The sequence below is a fragment of the Eleutherodactylus coqui genome, chromosome 2, assembly GCF_035609145.1.
Source record: "Eleutherodactylus coqui strain aEleCoq1 chromosome 2, aEleCoq1.hap1, whole genome shotgun sequence".
Lineage (NCBI taxonomy): Eukaryota > Metazoa > Chordata > Amphibia > Anura > Eleutherodactylidae > Eleutherodactylus > Eleutherodactylus coqui.
In genome coordinates, this window is record NC_089838.1 from 45,144,574 (window position 1) to 45,166,327 (window position 21,754).

Below are 21,754 nucleotides of genomic sequence, written 5' to 3' on the forward strand. Positions count from 1 at the left end.
CTAACTGCACTCTCCTCAGTCGTTGTGCTCTTCTCTTGGCCTGTAACCTCTTTGTGCTCTTCCCTTGGTCTGCACCCTCTATGCACTCTCCGCTGTCTGTCTCTGCACTCTCCCTTCTGGTCTGCACCCACTCTGCACTCTCCCCTGACTGTCTCTGCATTCTCCCCTCAGTCTGCACGCTCTTTGCACTCTCCCCTGGCTGTCTCTGCACTTTCCCTTTAGTCTGCACCATAGTTGCACTTTCCCTTGGCTGTCTCTGCGCTCTCCCCTTGGTTTGCACCCTCTTTGCACTCTCCCCTGTCTGTCTCTGCACTCGCCCTTCGGTCTACACCCTTTGTGCACTCTCCCCTGGCTGTCTCTGTTCTCTCCCTTCAGTCTGCATTCTCCTCTGGCTGTCTCTTTGCTCTCCCCTTGGTCTGCACCCTCTTTGCACTCTCCCCTGTCTGTCTTTGCACTCTCCCTTGGCTGTCTCTGCACTCTTCCTTCTGTCTGCACTCCCCCCTGGCTGTCTCTACGCTCTCTCCTCAGTCTGCACTCTATTTGCACTCTCCTCTGGCTGTCTCTGCACTCTCCCCTTGATCTGCACCCTCTCTGTGCTCTCCCCTGGCTGGATCTTGGCTCTCTCCAGCCACGCACTAACTGCACTCTCCTTAGTCTCTGCGCTCTTCTCTTGGTCTGCAACCTCTTTGTACTCTCCCCTTGGTCTGCACCCTCTATGCACTCTCCCCTGTCTGTCTCTGCACTCTCCCCTGACTATCTCTGCATTCTCCCCTGACTATCTCTGCATTCTCCCCTCAGTCCCTGCACAGCCCTGGTTGTCCCTGCACCTTAGTGTCTACTCTCCTCTGGCTGTCTCTGCACCATCTCTGCTCTCTCTCTCTCTCTCTCCAGTCTCTGCATCCTCCCTGCACTTTCACCTGTTTGTCTCTGCATTCCCCCTCAGTCCCTGCCCTCTCCCCATGTTGATTCTGCGCCCCCTCTGTCTCTGCACCCTCACTGCACTCTCCCCTGGCTGTCTCTGCACCCTTTCTGTATACCCCTGGCTGTCTTTGCTCTCTCTTTCAGTTTATACACTCTGTCCTGCCGCACACGGGGGACACACTGACTGCTCACTGCTGGTTGTCTCTGTGCTCTCCCTTTGGTCTGCACCATCTCTGCGCTCTTTCCGGCCGCAGGCTGGCTGCACTCTCCTAAGTCTCTGCACTCTTCCCTTGGTCTGCGCCCCTGTGGCTGTCTTTGCGCTCTCTCTTTGGTCTGCTCCCTCTTTGCACTCTCCTTGAACTCCTCTGGCTGTCTCTGCGCTCTCCCCTCTGTCTGCACCCTATTTGCACTCTTCCGTGTCTGTCTCTGCGCTCTCTCCTCGGTGTGCACTTTCTTTGCACTCTCCTCTGTCTGTTTCTGCGCTCTCCCCTGGCTGTCTCTGCATCCTCCCCTCACTCTGCAGCCTCTCTGCGCTCTCCTCGGCCACACACTGAGTTCACTCTCCTCAGTCTCTGCACTCTTCTGCAGCTGTCTCAGCGCTCTCCCCTCGGTTTGCACCCTCTTTGCACTCTTCCCTGTCTTTCTCTCTACGCTCTCCCATCGGTCTGCACTCTCCTCTGGCTGTCTCTGCACTCTTCCCTCAGTCTGCGCCCTCCTCTGGCTGTCCCTGCACTCTCCCCTCGGTCTGCGCTCTTGCCGGCCTCTCTCCGCAGGCGCTCCGGTCCGATGTGTCGGGGCACCGGGGGGAGGCGGCGGCAGTTAGGAGGCGGCATGTAGCGGCTCCCTCCTCCCCCGCTCACTCCGCTCCGGGGACGCAGCCAGCGAGATGTCCGGGAACCCTCCGAGCCTCGGCAGCAAGTCCCACCGGAGGACGTCCCTGCCCTGCATTCCTCGGGAGCAGGTAGGTGGCCGCAGCGAGCCTCGTGGAGCCCGGGGGGATCTGTGGGGGCTGCTGGAAGTTCTCCGGCTTCTCTAGGGAGCGGGCGGTATACATGTAGGAGGGAGGCTGCATATATATATTGGGAAGGGGGGGGGGGCGGTGTATATGTGTATATATATATATATATATATATATATGTCTGTTTATGTGGGGGGTCTGTATGTATATTGAGGAGGGCTGTCATATATATATATATGGGGGGGTTCTATAAAATTGGGGGTCCTGCACACTGACGGTTCGATATTTGGCCTTTTTTGCGTTGACGGTTCTTTACACGGATGCTTGGGAATATTTTGGCGGCTTTCCGACGCTCTTATTGGAACGGCTGTAGTACGGGTCACGTTGCGGATGTGTAACGTATTGATGACATCACTATTTAATCAGTATTTGCCTCCGTATACTTTATTTTCTCCCGGCCGTACTGATCCGTTTCTGCTCAATAGCGAAAAGCCACACGCAAAAAGCAGGTCGCGCTCTGTTTCTGAGATACGGCCGTGTTTATAAATTCACATGAGCTCCGCATTACGGTTACGGACCAAATCCGAAGGTAAAATCGGCGCGGCTGGAAGTGATCTTCAGGTAATGTACTCCAGGGGATCAGCGAATAACGGCGGGTGAGGGGTCACCTAGAACAGAGTTCCGGAGATGGCGGCGCGATGCTCTGTATTTTTAGCTGAGGACGGAACATTCCCCGTGTTGGCTGGGAGAATAACGACGTCTGTGTTTTGTAAGGTTGCTGCTCCCCGCGGACGCAGAGGCCATGAGTAAATGTTGCTCTTTCAGTCTGTACATGTGGAGATCAGGACGGGGCCGCAGCTACATTCAAAGTAAATAAAACCTGTGCTGGGGCTGAAGGGGTTAACCCCGCACTTCCTGCTTCCCCAGCTCATGGGTATATGCTGGGAACTTTCTGTACCGTGTGCTATAATGTGTTATCCGCCTGTATCGTGTGTTACAATAATTTAGTAGTTTCTAGAACCTCCTAGGATGATGCTATATAGAGCTGTAGGTCAAAAGTCCAGCATTACATAGTAGTAGTAGTAGTATCTAGAATGTTATCTAGAACCTTGTAGGATGATGCTATATGGAGCTGTAGGTCACAGTCCAGCATCACCCAGTAGTATTATCTAGAACCTCCTAGGATGATGGTGTTATAGGGCGTGTAGGTCACAGTTCAGCATCACATACTAATAGTATCTAGAGCATCTAGAACCTTGTAGGATGATGCTGTATAGAGCTGTAGGTCACAGTTTAGCATCACATAGTAGTAGGGTCTAGAACATTATCTAGAACCTTGTAGGGTGATGTTGTAAAGAGCTGTAGGTTACAGTCTAGCATCACTCAGAAGTAGTATCTAGAACCTTATCTAGAACCTTTTAGGATGATGCTGTAGAGTGCTGTAGGTCACAGTCCAGCATCACTCAGTAGTAGTATCTAGAACCTTGGGGAATGATGCTGTATAGAGTTGTAGGTCACAGTCCAGCATCACATAGTAGCAGTATCTAGAATCTCCTAGAACGATGCTGTATAGAAATGTAGTTCACAGTCTAACATCACTCAGTAGAAGTATCTAGAACCTTGTAGGATGAATCCGTATAGAGCTATATGTCACAGTCCACCATCACTTAGTAGGAGTATCTAGAACAATATCAGATGATGCTGTATAGAGCTGTAGGTCACTGTCCAACATCACTTAGTAGCAGTATCTAGAACCTTATCAGATGATGCTGTATAGAGCTGTAGATCACTGTCCAACATCACTCAGTAGTAGTATCTAGAACCTTGTAGGTCACAGTCCAGGATCACTTAGTAGCAGTATCTAGAATCTCCTAGGACAATGCTGTATGGAGCTGTAGTTCACAGCCCAACATCACTCAGTAGAAGTATCTAGAACCTTGTAGGACGATACTGTATAGAGCTGTAGGTCACAGTCCAGGATCACTTAGTAGCAGTATCTAGAACCTTGTAGGATGATGCTGTATAGAGCTATAGGTCACAGTCCAGCATCACATTGTGGCAGTATCTAGAACCCCCTAGGCCGATGCTGTATAGAGCTGTAGGTCACAGTCCAACATCACTCAGTAGTAGTTTCTAGAACCTTGTAGGTCACTGTCCAGGATTGCTTAGAACCATATCTGGAACCTTGTAGGTTGATGCTGTATAGAGCTGTAGGTCACAGTCCAGGATCACTTTGTAGCAGTATCTAGAACCTTATCTAGAACCTTGTAGGAGAATGCTGTATAGAGCTGTAGGTCACAGTCCAGCATCACATAGTAGCTGTATTTAGAACCTTATCGGATGATGCTGTATAGAGCTGTAGGTCACAGTCCAACATCACTGAGTAGTAGTATCTAGAACCTTGTAGGATGATGCCGTATAGAGCTGTAGGTCACAGTCCAGTATCACTTAGTAGCAGTATTGAGAACCTTATCGAATGATGCTGTATAGAGCTGTAGGTCACTGTCCAGCATCACATAGTAGCAGTATCTAGAACCTCCTAGGACGATGCTGTATAGAGCTGTAGGTCAGTCCAACATCACTCAGTAGTAGTATCTAGAACCTTGTAGGTCACAGTCCAGGATCACTTAGTAGCAGTAGCTAGAACCTTATCAAGAATCTTGTAGGATCATGTTGTATAGATCTGTAGGTCACAGTCCAGCATCACTCAGTAGTAGTATCTAGAACATTATCTGGAACCTCTTAGGATGTTGTTGTATAGAGCTGTAGATCACAGTCCAGCATCACTTAGTGGCAGTAACTGGCACCTTATCTTGAACTTGGTAGGATGACGCGGTATAGAGCTGTAGGTCGCAGTCCAGCATCACATAGTAGCAGTATCTAGAACGTTATATTGAACCTTTTAGGACAACACTGTACAGAGCTGTAGTTCACAGTCCCGCATCACATAATAGTACTATCTAGAACCTCCTAGGATGGTGCTGTATGGAGCTGTAGGTCACAGGTGGGCGTCACACAGTGGTAGTATCTAGAACTTCGGAGACTGTTCCTGTGTGGATTCTGAAGAACTAGTCCTATCTAGAACCTCAAACATTAGTCCTCATGAGAACTCGGCCTGTTCTTGTGTAGGTCTTCCCGAAATGTTATTACCTATATGATTGGCTTTGTAGACAGGTCTAGAGCAGCAGAGGTCATTACTGTATAGAGAGGAGTCCTATGTGGAAGCCATTACTGATGGCTCTCACATGTTGCATACATATAGTTAAGATGAGTGTGTGGACGGTTTATCTTCTAACAGGGAATGATCCCGTATAGACAATAAATCACGTCAGATTTATCTCCCGCGCACCCTGGATCGCCAGTCACCGAGAAACGGGAAGTTCCAGCATTTCCTCTTTTACTGGGAACAATACATTGTAAGGCTTCAATGTGTGTGATACGGCTTGCTGTATCTAATCGTGCCGTTTGTGATACGGCTTGCTGTATCTAATCGTGCCGTTTGTGATACGGCTTGCTGTATGTAATCCTGCCGTGTGTGATACGGCCTGCTGTATGTAATCCTGCCGTGTGTGATTCGGCCTGCTGTATCTAATCGTGCCGTGTGTGATACGGCCTGCTGTATGTAATGCTACCATGTGTGATACGGCCTGCTGTATGTAATCCTGCCGTGTGTGATACAGCCTGCTATATGTAATACTTCCATGTGTGATACGGCCTGTTGTATGTAATCCTGCCGTGTGTGATACGGCCTGCTGTATCTAATCGTGCCGTGTGTTATACTGCCTGTTGTATGTAATCTTGCCATGTGTGATACGGCCTGTTGTATGTAATCCTGCCATGTGTGATACGGCCTGTTGTATGTAATCCTGCCATGTGTGATACGGCCTGTTGTATGTAATCCTGCCATGTGTGATACGGCCTGTTGTATGTAATCCTGCCATGTGTGATACGGCCTGTTGTATGTAATCCTGCCATGTGTGATACGGCCTGTTGTATGTAATCCTGCCATGTGTGATACGGCCTGTTGTATGTAATCCTGCCATGTGTGATACGGCCTGTTGTATGTACTCCTGCCGTGTGTGAGGGCGCCCACCCACTGGCGATTTTTTTTTCTTTGCGTTTTGCGTTTTTTCTCAAGAGCAATTAGAATTGAATGTACTCCTGTCCACTGGCGTTTTTTTTTGCGTTGCGTTGCGATTTTTAACATAGGAACTGTCAGTTGCATATGTGTCCTTATTTTTCTCCTAATGCACCCATGAATGTCAATGGAAATTAATGGAAAAGCCGCGAAAACGCAGCGTTTTTCACGCACGAAAATCGCAAACGCCAGTGGGTGGGCGCCCTGATACTACCTGCTGTATCTAATCCTGCCGTGCGTGATACGACCTACTATATCTAATCCTGCCGTGTGTGAAACAGCCTGCTGTATCTAATCGTGTCGGGTGTAATACGGCCTGCTGTATCTAATCGTGCTGGTGTGATATGGCCTGCTGTATCTAAGTGTGCCGTGTGTAATACGTCCTGCTGTATCTAATCGTACCATGTGTGATGCGGCCTGCTGTATCTAATCCTGCCGTGTGCGATATGGCCTGCTGTATCTAATCCTGCCGTGTGCGATATGGCCTGCTGTATCTAATCTTGCTGTGTGCGATACGGCCTGCTGTATCTAATCCTGCCGTGTGCGATATGGCCTGCTGTATCTAATCCTGCCGTGTGCGATATGGCCTGCTGTATCTAATCCTGCTGTGTGCGATACGGCCTGCTGTATCTAATCCTGCCGTGTGTGATACGACCTGCTGTATCTAATCGTGTCGTGTGTAATACGGCCTGCTGTATCTAATCCTGCCGTGTGTGATACGACCTGCTGTATGTAATCCTGCCGTGCGTGATACGACCTACTATATCTAATCCTGCCGTGTGTGATACGACCTACTATATCTAATCCTGCCGTGTGTGAAACAGCCTGCTGTGTCTAATCGTGTCGTGTGTAATTGTGCCGTGTGTAATACGGCCTGCTATATCTAATCGTGCCGTGTGTGATGCGGCATGCTGTATCTAATCATGCCGTGTCTTATGCGGCCTACTGTATGTAATCGTGCCGTGTGTGATACAGTCTCCCCAAATGTAGGTTTCGTTAACGGCTTTTGCTATTCTGTGATAATGTCCGGGATGCGGCGTCTCATCAATATTTTCTTATGTGTGGCTCATGTAAATGGGAGTCACCAATGCGAACTTAACCATAATAAAGCTGCCATCACAACGCAAATTCTCCAGAGATAAAACTGGAACACTGCGCACATCAACAATACAGAGATCTCTAAGGCTGCATTCACACAGGGCGGATTTGCCATGGAAATTCCGCACAGAATTTCGCCGCGGCAAATCCGCCTGCGGCCGCTAATCTCGGGATTAGCCAGCCATGTGGACGAGATTTCTCAGAAATCTCGTCCACATGGGATGGTCTATCCGCTGCGGTAAGTCAGGATGGAACCGCGGCTGCGGCGACCGCAGCCGTGGTTTCAGAATATGCAGCACGGCTATTTTTTTTTTATTCCCACCGCGGCCGCGCTCTCCTCTATGGGAGCGCCGGCCGCAGCGGAAGAGCGAGCGGCCGGGCCGCTTCAAACCGCGGCGGTTCTCCCGGCGGAAATCTCGCGGATTTTGCTGCGGCCAAACCACGGGATTTCCGGTGGGAATACGCCCAGTGTGAACCCAGCCTTAGTTAGATGAAGCAGCGGCAGTCACCGTGTAACCTCCTGTCCAATACTGATATTATTCGCTCCTCTTTTAACACTCTAGTATGGATATAACCTCTGGAGACATCATATATGTGATATCAATCGTTCCCCTTATAACGCTTCGGTGCTGATATAATCTCCAGAGACATCATATGTAACTGATATCAGCCGCTCCCCTTATAACACTCCAGTACTGATATAATCTCCAGAGACATCATATATGTGACTGATATCAGCTGCTCCTCTTTTAACGCTCCAGTTCTGATATAATTTCCAGAGACATCATTTATGTGATATCAGCCGCTCATCTTATAACACTCCAGTACTGATATAACCCCCAGAAACATACAGTATATGTGATATTAGTCTCTCCTCTTATAATGCTCCAGTACTGATATAACCTCTGGAGACATCATATATGCGACTGATATAAGCTAGTCTTCTTATAACGCTCCAGTTCTTCTGTAACCTCCAGAGGTGACATATATGTGACTGATATCAGCCACTCTCCTTATACCGATCCAGCACTGATACAAGCTCCAGAGACGACATATATGTGATATCAACCACTCCTCTTATAACACTCCAGTACTGATATAACCTCCAGAGACATCATATATGTGATAACAGCTGCTCCTCTTACAATGCTCCAGTACCGATATAACCTCTGATAATGACATATACGTGACTGATATCAGCTGCTCTTCTTATAATGCTCCAGCACTGATTTAACCTCCAGAGAGGTCATATTTGTGACTGATGTCAGCTGCACCCCTTAAAAAGCTCCAGTATATCAGCTGCTCCCCTTATAACGCTCCGGCACCGACATAACCTCCAGAGACTACATATATATCCTCCAAAATCATATGTTATGGATACCAGCCGCTCCCCATATAACGCTCCGAACTTATATGTCCTCCAGACATCATATGTAACTGATATTGGCTACTCCTCTTATAACATTCCACTACTGATATAACCTCTGGAGGCATCATATATGTGACTGATATCAGCCACTCCTCTAATAACGCTCCAGCACTTATAATCTTCAGAGCTGACATATATATAACTGATATCACCTGCTCCTCCTATAATGCTCCGGTACAGTGATAACCTCTAGAGGAAACATATATATCCTCCAGAATCCTATGTAACTGATATCAGCCGCTCCCCTAATAATACTCCAGTACAGATATAACCGCCGGAGGCATCATATATGTGGCTGGTGACTGATATCAGCCACTCCTCTTATAATGCTCCAGTTCTGATATAACCTTCGGAGACGTCATATATGTGATATCAGCAGCTCCTTCTATAATGCTCCAGTCCTGATATAACCTATGGAGGCCTCATATATGTGGCAGATAGAAGCTGGTCCCCTTATAACTCTCTGGCATGGATATAACCTCCAGAGACGATATATATCCTCCAGAATCATATGTTACTGATATCAGCCGCTCCACTTATAATGCTCCAGTACTGATATATCCTCCAGACATCATATGTAACTAATATCAGCTGCTCCCCTTATAACACTCCAGTGTAGATATAACCTCCGGAGAAATCATAAATGTGACTGTCATCAGCTGTTCCTCTTATAATGCTCCAGTACTCATATAACCTCCAGAGACTACATATATGTGACTGATATCAGCCGCTCCTCTTAGGCTGGGGTCACACGAAATGGCAGCCCCGAAAAACAAGATTATATGATGGGTATACGGATGAGGTCAGTGTACCCTCTGTATATGTTGGGTATTAGGATGAGGCCAGTGTACCGTCTGTATATGTTGGGTATAAGGATGAGGTCAGTGTATCCTATGTATATGATGGGTATACGGATGAGGTCAGTGTATCCTCTGTATATTTTTTTTCCTCCAAATGAGCTAAATTGTCTCATTTTTTTTTTCCTTCCTTTGGACCAACAAGGGAGGCGTTGAAACAGGCTGAACTAGATGGACATTGTCTTCATTCAGCCTAACTTAACATACTATGTTACTATCTATGATTGGTGTACGGAAGAGCTTAGAATATATTCTGTATATGATGGGTATACGGATCGGATGAGGTTAGTGTATTCTCTATTAACGTTGGGTATACAGATGAGTTCAGTGTGTGTATGTATGTTAGCGTGCGTGTGTATATATAGTGAAATCCCTTACTGACTGACTGACCCACTAATTCTCTAACTTCCCGATGCCTTAAAAAAGTGAAATTTGCCATAATCATTCGGAAGAAACTAAATAGGAAAAGTAAAGGGGTCGCAACTTCAATATTCAATTCTAAAGGTGAAAAACTGCGAAAATCCACAAAATATAAAATACTTCTTTTCTCAGAAACCATAAAGCCTAGGGAAATGATTTGTATACGACGGAAAATCTACCTCACCCCTTTGTGTATATTCTGAGGAGAATCTACCTCCCCTCTGTGTGTATATGCTGAGGAGAATCTACCTCCCCTCTGTGTGTATATGCTGAGGAGAATCTACCTCACCTCAGTGTGTATATGCTAATGAGACTCTACCTCCCCTCTGTGTGTATATCCTGAGGAGAATCTACCTCCCCTCTGTGTGTATATCCTGAGGAGAATCTACCTCCCCTCTGTGTGTATATCCTGAGGAGAATCTACCTCCCCTCTGTGTGTATATGCTGAGGAGAATCTACCTCCCCTCTGTGTGTATATGCTGAGGAGAATCTACCTCCCCTCTGTGTGTATATGCTGAGGAGAATCTACCTCCCCTCTGTGTGTATATGCTGAGGAGAATCTACCTCCCCTCTGTGTATATATGCTGAGGAGAATCTACCTCCCCTCTGTGTGTATATGCTGAGGAGAATCTACCTCCCCTCTGTGTGTATATGCTGAGGAGAATCTACCTCCCCTCTGTGTGTATATGCTGAGGAGAATCTACCTCCCCTCTGTGTGTATATGCTGAGCAGAATCTACCTCCCCTCTGTGCGTATATGCTGAGGAGAATCTACCTCCCCTCTGTGCCTATATATGCTGAGGAGAATCTACTTCACCTCAGTGTGTATATGCTAATGAGACTCTACCTCCTCTCTGTGTGTATATCCTGAGGAGAATCTACCTCCCCTCTGTGTGTATATGCTGAGGAGAATCTACCTCCCCTCTGTGTGTATATGCTGAGGAGAATCTACCTCCCCTCTGTGTGTATATGCTGAGGAGCATCTACCTCCCCTCTGTGTGTATATGCTGAGGAGAATCTACCTCCCCTCTGTGTGTATATGCTGAGGAGAATCAACCTCACCACAGTGTGTATATGCTGAGGAGAATCTACCTCACCACAGTGTGTATATGCTGAGGAGAATCTACCTCACCATAGTGTGTATATGCTGAGGAGAATCTACCTCACCACAGTGTGTATATGCTGAGGAGAATCTACCTCACCACAGTGTGTATATGCTGAGGAGAATCTGCCTCCCCTCTGTGTGTATATGCTGAGGAGAATCTACCTCCCCAGTGTGTATATGCGGAGGAGAATCTACCTCCCCTCTGTGTGTATATGCTGAGGAGAATCTACCTCCCCTCTGTGTGTATATGCTGAGGAGAATCTACCTCCCCTCTGTGTGTATATGCTGAGGAGAATCTACCTCCCCTCTGTGTGTATATGCTGAGGAGAATCTACCTCCCCTCTGTGTGTATATGCTGAGGAGAATCTACCTCCCCTCTGTGTGTATATGCTGAGGAGAATCTACCTCCCCTCTGTGTGTATATGCTGAGGAGAATCTACCTCCCCTCTGTGTGTATATGCTGAGGAGAATCTACCTCCCCTCTGTGTGTATATGCTGAGGAGAATCTACCTCCCCTCTGTGTGTATATGCTGAGGAGAATCTACCTCCCCTCTGTGTGTATATGCTGAGGAGAATCTACCTCCCCTCTGTGTGTATATGCTGAGGAGAATCTACCTCCCCTCTGTGTGTATATGCTGAGGAGAATCTACCTCCCCTCTGTGTGTATATGCTGAGGAGAATCTACCTCCCCTCTGTGTGTATATGCTGAGGAGAATCTACCTCCCCTCTGTGTGTATATGCTGAGGAGAATCTACCTCCCCTCTGTGTGTATATGCTGAGGAGAATCTACCTCCCCTCTGTGTGTATATGCTGAGGAGAATCTACCTCCCCTCTGTGTGTATATGCTGAGGAGAATCTACCTCCCCTCTGTGTGTATATGCTGAGGAGAATCTACCTCCCCTCTGTGTGTATATGCTGAGGAGAATCTACCTCCCCTCTGTGTGTATATGCTGAGGAGAATCTACCTTCCCTCTGTGTGTATATGCTGAGGAGAATCTACCTTCCCTCTGTGTGTATATGCTGAGGAGAATCTACCTCCCCTCTGTGTGTATATGCTGAGGAGAATCTACCTCCCCTCTGTGTGTATATGCTGAGGAGAATCTACCTCCCCTCTGTGTGTATATGCTGAGGAGAATCTACCTCCCCTCTGTGTGTATATGCTGAGGAGAATCTACCTCCCCTCTGTGTGTATATGCTGAGGAGAATCTACCTCCCCTCTGTGTGTATATGCTGAGGAGAATCTACCTCCCCTCTGTGTGTATATGCTGAGGAGAATCTACCTCCCCTCTGTGTGTATATGCTGAGGAGAATCTACCTCCCCTCTGTGTGTATATGCTGAGGAGAATCTGCCTCCCCTCTGTGTGTATATGCTGAGGAGAATCTACCTCCCCTCTGTGTGTATATGCTGAGGAGAATCTACCTCCCCTCTGTGTGTATATGCTGAGGAGAATCTACCTCCCCTCTGTGTGTGTATATGTTGAGGAGAATCTACCTCCCCTCTGTGTGTATATGCTGAGGAGAATCTACCTCTGCACAGTGTGTATATGCTGAGGAGAATCTACCTCAGCACAGTGTGTATATGCTGAGGAGAATCTACCTCACCACAGTGTGTATATGCTGAGGAGAATCTACCTCACCACAGTGTGTATATGCTGAGGAGAATCTACCTCACCACAGTGTGTATATCCTGAGGAGAATCTACCTCCCCTCTGTGTGTATATCCTGAGGAGAATCTACCTCCCTTCTGTGTGTATATCCTGAGGAGAATCTACCTCCCCTCTGTGTGTATATGCTGAGGACGATCTACCTCCCCTCTGTGTGTATATCCTGAGGAGAATCTACCTCCCCTCTGTGTGTATATCCTGAGGAGAATCTACCTCCCCTCTGTGTGTATATCCTGAGGAGGATCTACCTCCCCTCTGTGTGTATATCCTGAGGAGGATCTACCTCCCCTCTGTGTGTATATCCTGAGGAGGATCTACCTCCCCTCTGTGTGTATATCCTGAGGAGGATCTACCTCCCCTCTGTGTGTATATCCTGAGGAGGATCTACCTCCCCTCTGTGTGTATATCCTGAGGAGGATCTACCTCCCCTCTGTGTGTATATCCTGAGGAGGATCTACCTCCCCTCTGTGTGTATATCCTGAGGAGGATCTACCTCCCCTCTGTGTGTATATCCTGAGGAGGATCTACCTCCCCTCTGTGTGTATATCCTGAGGAGGATCTACCTCCCCTCTGTGTGTATATCCTGAGGAGGATCTACCTCCCCTCTGTGTGTATATCCTGAGGAGGATCTACCTCCCCTCTGTGTGTATATCCTGAGGAGGATCTACCTCCCCTCTGTGTGTATATCCTGAGGAGGATCTACCTCCCCTCTGTGTGTATATCCTGAGGAGGATCTACCTCCCCTCTGTGTGTATATCCTGAGGAGGATCTACCTCCCCTCTGTGTGTATATCCTGAGGAGGATCTACCTCCCCTCTGTGTGTATATCCTGAGGAGGATCTACCTCCCCTCTGTGTGTATATCCTGAGGAGGATCTACCTCCCCTCTGTGTGTATATCCTGAGGAGGATCTACCTCCCCTCTGTGTGTATATCCTGAGGAGGATCTACCTCCCCTCTGTGTGTATATCCTGAGGAGGATCTACCTCCCCTCTGTGTGTATATCCTGAGGAGGATCTACCTCCCCTCTGTGTGTATATCCTGAGGAGGATCTACCTCCCCTCTGTGTGTATATCCTGAGGAGGATCTACCTCCCCTCTGTGTGTATATCCTGAGGAGGATCTACCTCCCCTCTGTGTGTATATCCTGAGGAGGATCTACCTCCCCTCTGTGTGTATATCCTGAGGAGGATCTACCTCCCCTCTGTGTGTATATCCTGAGGAGGATCTACCTCCCCTCTGTGTGTATATCCTGAGGAGGATCTACCTCCCCTCTGTGTGTATATCCTGAGGAGGATCTACCTCCCCTCTGTGTGTATATCCTGAGGAGGATCTACCTCCCCTCTGTGTGTATATCCTGAGGAGGATCTACCTCCCCTCTGTGTGTATATCCTGAGGAGGATCTACCTCCCCTCTGTGTGTATATCCTGAGGAGGATCTACCTCCCCTCTGTGTGTATATCCTGAGGAGGATCTACCTCCCCTCTGTGTGTATATCCTGAGGAGGATCTACCTCCCCTCTGTGTGTATATCCTGAGGAGGATCTACCTCCCCTCTGTGTGTATATCCTGAGGAGGATCTACCTCCCCTCTGTGTGTATATCCTGAGGAGGATCTACCTCCCCTCTGTGTGTATATCCTGAGGAGGATCTACCTCCCCTCTGTGTGTATATCCTGAGGAGGATCTACCTCCCCTCTGTGTGTATATCCTGAGGAGGATCTACCTCCCCTCTGTGTGTATATCCTGAGGAGGATCTACCTCCCCTCTGTGTGTATATCCTGAGGAGGATCTACCTCCCCTCTGTGTGTATATCCTGAGGAGGATCTACCTCCCCTCTGTGTGTATATCCTGAGGAGGATCTACCTCCCCTCTGTGTGTATATCCTGAGGAGGATCTACCTCCCCTCTGTGTGTATATCCTGAGGAGGATCTTCCTCCCCTCTGTGTGTATATCCTGAGGAGAATCTACCTCCCCTCTGTGTGTATATCCTGAGGAGAATCTACCTCCCCTCTGTGTGTATATGCTGAGGAGAATCTCTCTCACCTGTGTGTGTATATGCTGAGGAGAATCTCTCTCACCTCTGTGTGTATATGCTGAGGAGAATCTCTCTCACCTCTGTGTGTATATGCTGAGGAGAATCTCTCTCACCTCTGTGTGTATATGCTGCGGAGAATCTCTCTCACCTCTGTGTGTATATGCTGCGGAGAATCTCTCTCACCTCTGTGTGTATATGCTGCGGAGAATCTACCTCACCTCTGTGTGTATATGCTGCGGAGAATCTACCTCACCTCTGTGTGTATATGCTGAGGAGAATCTACCTCACCTCTGTGTGTATATGCTGAGGAGAATCTACCTCACCTCTGTGTGTATATGCTGAGGAGAATCTACCTCACCGTTTTATGGAGGAGAATCTAACTGACCTCTTTGTATATGCTGAGAAGGTGTAAAGTACATAAGGAAGCGGCCGTGGACTACAGGGATGGAGCATGCCTTTAAGGTTAAGAAGTAGCTGCAGCCTCCAGTCTGGGTGTAAATTTAAACAAAAAGGGGGATTACCTGTAAATGTATAAAGTGAGGACAGTTGGAGGGTGGCTCATTCTGCAGATGGACAGCGGTACATGCAGTCCGAGGAGAATCTTACACACCTCTTTGTGTTTATACACAACTTCATAAAATTTTCAGTGCGAACAACGGGTAAACTTACCTGTACCAAATTAACTCGGACAAAGCCGAGTATATATTTTTTATTTAGGACCCAAAGAATGCTTATGTCAAATTTCAAGTTTGTACGACATCATAAATTTAAAGAATTAGTGGCCAGTCAGTTGTATATACGGAAGAGGTCAGTGTATACTCTATATATGGTGGGTATACGGATTAGGTCAGTGTATCCTGTATATATGGTGGGTAAACGAATTAGCTCTATGTATTCTCTATATATGAGGGGTATACGGATGAGGTCAGTGTATCCTCTATATATGATGGTTATATGGATAAGGTCAGTGTATCCTCTATATATGATGGGCATATGGATGAGCTCAGTATATCCTTGATGTAAGAAGGGTATACGGAGGACGTCTGTGTATCCTCTATATATGATGCTTATACAGATGAGGTAAGTGTATCCTCTATATATGATGGGTTATTCGGATGATGTCAGTGTATCCTCTATATATGATGGGTTATTCGGATGAGGTCAGTGTATCCTCTATTATATGATGGGTTATTCGGATGAGGTCAGTGTATCCTCTATATATGATGGGTTATTCGGATGAGGTCAGTGTATCCTCTATATATGATGGGTTATACGAATGAGGTCAATGTATCCTCTATATACGATGGGTATACGGATGTAGTCAGTGTATCTTCTATATATGATGGGTATACGGATGAGGTCAATGCATCCTGTATATATGCTGGTCTTTATGGATGAGCTCAGTGTATTCTCTGTATATGATGGGTATACGGATAAGTCCAGTTTATCCTTTATATATGATCGGTATACGGATGATGTCAGTGTATCCTCTATATATGATGGGTTATGCGGATGAGGTCACTGTATTCTTTATATATGACTAGCTTACCCGTCGCGCGTTGCTGCGAAGACAGACATACATTCGTTTTTATATATCTAGATAACAACCAATCACAGCGCAGCTTTTTTAGGTTACCTCAGTGGTATAATATATAACAACCAATCACAGCGCAGCTTTCATGTTACCTCAGCTTTATAATATATAACACCCAATCACAGGGCAGCTTATATGTTACCTCAGCAGTATAAAATATAACAACCAATCACAGTGCAGCTTTCATGTTACGTCAGCAGTAAGAGAAATAACCAATCACAGCGCAACTTTTATTCTGCCTCAGCAATATAAAAAATAGCAACGAATCACAGCGCAGCATTCATTTTACCTCAGCGGTATAATATATAGCAACCAATCACAGCACAGCTTTTATTTTACCTCAGCATTCTCAATATCCAGGAATTGTCTTGTGATACGTTCGGCGGATGCATCATTTTGTAGTTGAACACGCATCCCGTTGCTCGTAATGCCTTTTGCTTTTGTGCTTGAGATGGAAATCAAACGATCTTTGTCTGGGGGGGGCTTAACTGTCGACGACGCTCGCACGCGCGCGCGCCACCTATCGTAGGATAGTTGTACTATGCCAGTAATCTTCCCAGGAGTGTACTCAACAACTTCCCATTAACTTTTCCTATTTATGACATAATCAATGCGCGTGCCAAATTTCGAGTTTCTATTACATTGGGAAGCGAGAGAATTCGATTCCGTACGTAAAATGTGGACGCTAATTCTTTTGCGCATAGAATTGAATAATCGAGTTGGGACCGATTAGCTTTTCCTATTTATGACATATTCAATGCTCGTGCCAAATTTCGAGTTTCTATGACATTGGGAAGCGAGAAAATTAGATTCCGTACGTAAAATTTGGATGCTAATTCTTTTGCGCATAGAATTGAATAATCGAGTTGGGGCCCATTAGTGTTTCCTATTTGTGACATATTCAATGCCCGTGCCAAATTTCAAGTTTCTATGTGAGAAAATTACATTCCGTACGCAAAATTTGGACGCTAACTGCTTTGCGCATAGAATTGAATAATGGAGTTGGGACGCATTAGCTTTTCCTATTTATGACATAATCAATGCTCGTACCAAATTTCACGTTTCTATGACACCGGAAAGTGAGAAAATTACATTCCGCACGTAAAATTTGGACGCTAATTCTTTGGCGCATAGAATTGAATAATCGAGTTGGGACCCATTAGCTTTTCCTATTTAGGACATATTCAATGCTCGTGCCAAATTTCGAGTTTCTATGACATTGGGAAGCGAGAAAATTAGATTCCGTACGTAAAATTTGGACGCTAATTCTTTGGCGCATAGAATTGAATAATGGAGTTGGGACCCATTAGCTTTTCCTATTTATGACATAATCAATGCTCCTGCCAAATTTCACGTTTATATTACATTGGGAAGCGAGAGAATTCGATTCCGTACGTAAAATTTGGACGCTAATTCTTTGGCGCATAGAATTGAATAATCGAGTTGGGACCCATCAGCGTTTCCTATTTATGACATATTCAATGCCCGTGCCAAATTTCATGTTTCTATGACATTGGGAAGCGAGAGAATTCGATTCCGTACGTAAAATTTGGACGCTAATTCTTTGGCGCATAGAATTGAATAATCGAGTTGGGACCCATTAGCTTTTCCTATTTATGACATAATCAATGCTCATGTCAAATTTCATGTTTCTACGACATTGGGAAGTGAGAAAATTAGTGGCAGTGATGGAAATCGAACGATCTACGTGGGGGGGGGGCGTAACTGTCGACGACGCTCGCACGCGCGCCATTTATCGTAGGATATTTGTACTATGCCTATAATCTTCCAAGGAGTGTACTCAACAACTTCCCAAAGTTTCATGGCGATCGGATGAATGGTGTAGTAGCGCATAAAGGACAAACAGACAGACACGCAGACAGACACACAGACAGACACGCATACATTCAATTTTATATATATAGATGGGTATACTGATGAGGTCAATATATCCTCTATATATGATGGCTTATATGGATGAGGTCAGTGTATCCTCTATATTTCATGGGTCTATGGATGAGGCAAGTGCATCCTTTATATATGGTGGGTTATATGGTTGAGGTCATTGTATCGACTACATATGATGGGTATAGGGATGAGGTCAGTGTATCCTGTATATATGATGGGTATAAGGATGAGGACAGTGAATGCTCTATGTAAGATGGGTATCCTGATGAGGTCAGTGTGTCCTCTTTTTATGATGGCTATACGGATGGGGTCACTGTATCCTCTTTATACGATGGGTTTACGGATGAGGTCAGTGTATCCAGTATATATCATGGGTATGCGGATGAGTTCAGTGTATCCTCCATATGTGATGGTTTAACAGATGAGATCAGTGTATCCATTATATATGATGGGTATGCGGATGAGATCAGTCTATCTATATATGGTGGGTACATGGATGAGGTCAGTGTATCTTTTATATGTCATGGGTATACGGATGACGTCAGTTTATCCACTATATATGATGGGTATACAGCTGAGGTCAGTGTATCCTCTATATATGATGGATATACGGATAAAAATAATTGTGCATCGCTTTCAGATAATTGATTTCACCCCCCCCCCCCCCATGTTGGTGGCCCTGGTACTAATAGCGACCCCTATATTAGTGGCCCCGGTACTAATAGAGACCCCCTATATTGGTGGCCCCGGTAGGAAAAGCGCCCCCCTATATTGGTGGCCCCAGTAGGAAAAGCGCCTCCCCCCCCCCCCCATATTGGTGGCCACGGTAGAAAAAGCGCCCCCCTATATTGGTGGCCGCGGTAGAAAAAGCGCCCCCCTATATTGGTGGCCGCGGTAGGAAAAGCGACCCCCTATATTGGTGACCCCGGTAGGAAAAGCGTCCCCCTATATTGGTGGCCCCGGTAGGAAAAGCGTCCCCCTATATTGGTGGCCCCGGTAGGAAAAGCGACCTCCCCTATATTGGTGGCCCCGGTAGGAAAAGCGACCCCCTATATTGGTGGCCTCGGTAGGGAAAGCGACCCCCTATATTGGTGGCCCCGGTAGGAAAAGCGACACCCTATATTGGTGGCCCCGGTAGGAAAAGCGACCCCCTATATTGGTGGCCCCGGTAGGAAAAGCGACCGCCTATATTGGTGGCCCCGGAAGGAAAAGCGACCCCCTATATTGGTGGCCCCGGAAGGAAAAGCGACCCCCTATATTGGTGGCCCTTGTAGGAAAAGCGACCCCCTATATTGGTGGCCCCGGCAGTAAAAAGTGACCCCCTATATTGGTGGCCCCGGCAGTAAAAGGTGACCCCCACAGTGGGCCCGGCAGTAATAGGTGACCCCACAGTGCCCCCGGTAGTAATAGGTGACGCCACAGTCTCCTCGGCAGTAATAGGTAACCCCTATTGCGGCCCCATGAGTAGTAGCGGCCCCCTATTGCGTCCCCAGGAGTAACAGCGGCCCCAGGAGTAACAGAGGTCCCCTATTGCGGCCCCAGGAGTAACAGCCCCAGAAAAAATATTATCCCCCCCTCTCCCCAGTAATAACAGGTACTGGAATATCTTGATGCTTTTTGCCTGGGCTGGAGGTTTACTTCCAGGGCAGGCAAAAAGCCATACAGTGTGAATGCCTTGGCTGGCCGAGACACCGAGGTCTGCAGTGAGCTATGCGCCGGGTAGTGTAGCTGTCACTCACCCCCAGGGCTCTGCGTGCTGCTGTCAACGCTCCAGCGCTGACCCTGGCCCTCTGTCTGCTCCCCTTGGTCTGACTCATCGCCAGTGCCGTGCACTTAATCCTCCTGCTGCCCACCCGGTATGCACCGCTCTCACTGTCAATGCCTCTCTTCTCATGTGCCCTCGCTGTGTCAGGCGCCCCGGACGCTGGCTCTCTGGATTGAACACGCCCCCAGCCAATCAGAAGCTAGGGGCGTTTACTCTTCCTCAAAGCTGTATTATGTCGCCCCCCCCCCTAACTTCCGGTGGCGACATAATACAATAATACTGACGAGATGACCATGCGCGGCTGCAAGAGGACACGCTGGCACCCGGCTGGTAAGTAACTAAGCTGCGGGGGGCACGGCCGAGCACACCTAATGACAGCCAATCGGGAGGTAGGGGTGTGACAGGGCCGTCCCTCTATCTAAGCCCTGTCACACCCCCTACCTTCGGACGTGATTTCCAGCCAGAGAGCCGCAGCACCCCGGTTGGGAATCACTGCTCTATGAGGTTAGTTCTGGGTATACAGATGAGGTCAGTATATCCGCTGTATAAGATGAGTATACGGAATAGGTCCTCTGTATATTGCATGTAGCTTGTGCTGGGCTTACATCAAGGAAGCTGCAGTCATTACCGCTCATTGTCCTCCTGTCCAGTTGCTTCTTGGATGACTCCGCACTATGCAAGTCAATGCGCTGGCTGCCCATACACTACAGAACTCATTTCGAACTCCTCAACCCTCAACCACAAAGCTCTCCATGGCGCCGCGCCACTGCACATCGCTTCCCTCCTGTCCATGCATCGCCAGGCCCGCACTCTCCAATCCGCTAACTTGTCAGGAAAATCGGGGATACAGGATACAGTGGGTAGGTCAGTTTTAGCTGGGTAAGGTCAGTTTTAGCTTTATGTCCAAGGAGGTCAGACATGTCTTGCATGTCTGCGAGAAGAATTGTTTATTTTATCAAGACACATGTTTGTGGGTCTTCTATCATTCCCACAAGGAAGTGGGAAACAAGCAGCCTTGTAGCTCACTTGTTTTTCCCCACTCCTGAAGGTGATTGTGGCACTGCCGTTTCAGTAGGGTCTACACAGGAGGCGCCCCATGCTCCATTTGCCCGCTCAATACGGAAGTTGGAAGAGCCTATCAAGATATAGAGGCTACAGGGGCACCAAGCCGGGTTAGCCCCCCAGGTTACGGCAGGGATGCAGGCTCCCCCCCCCCCCCGCCACTTCCCTCTACTGTGGCATGCCTCCCCCTGCCCATGGCCGCTTGGTGTCAGAGCGGGGGACGTCTGGAGGCCTCTGGCCTTGCTAAAAATTTAGCCCCTGGCTTCACACCTGTGTAGGCCACGTCCACGGTTTAGGCCATGTCCTGCCCCTTTCCTACGTGGGAGCGTGGCCTAGTGTATACAGCTTACTGAGAAGGTGTGAGCTGCTTGCTGCTCTTTCCTCCCACCTTGTGGTGCTGCTAGACTGCCAGGCTCATTCTCAGGGGACTCCAGCATCTTGTCCACAAAGGGTAAGGCTGCCATTGGGCAGCACAAGTTATCCCCTTATTGTTTTCAGCCAGTGGTGGTAGTTTCAGACTTCATACTCCCATCATGTCTCTGAGATCCGAGTGTATGCCTGGTCTCCCCGCTTATTATGCGTGCGAATGCTGTCAGAAGTAGTTCTCCTGTGGCAATGTAACCCCGCTCTACAAAGCTTACATCCTTCCACGTCAGCCGCCCCCTGCGATTCCGCATTCGGAATCAGATTCTACTGCTGCGATACCCCAGCCGCTATCACCGCCGAATCAGAATGGTTAAGACCCCTAACACAGGCGGTTCGTTCCATGGTGAATAGGTTCGACCATGGCATGCCCTCTCACGGTA

General features: G+C 47.7%; 1 protein-coding gene across 1 annotated transcript in view; it reads left to right on the top strand.

Annotated features, from left to right (window-relative positions):
* Positions 1 to 635: 635 nt before the first annotated feature.
* Positions 636 to 21,754, top strand: part of PDE3A (phosphodiesterase 3A) — a 142,329-nt gene continuing 121,210 nt past the window's right edge. Inside the window, exon 1 of the mRNA XM_066590728.1 lies at positions 636 to 1,882. Within this exon, the coding sequence (XP_066446825.1) occupies positions 1,808 to 1,882 (75 nt within the window). The 5' untranslated portion in view covers positions 636 to 1,807. The remainder of the gene's footprint in view (positions 1,883 to 21,754) is intronic.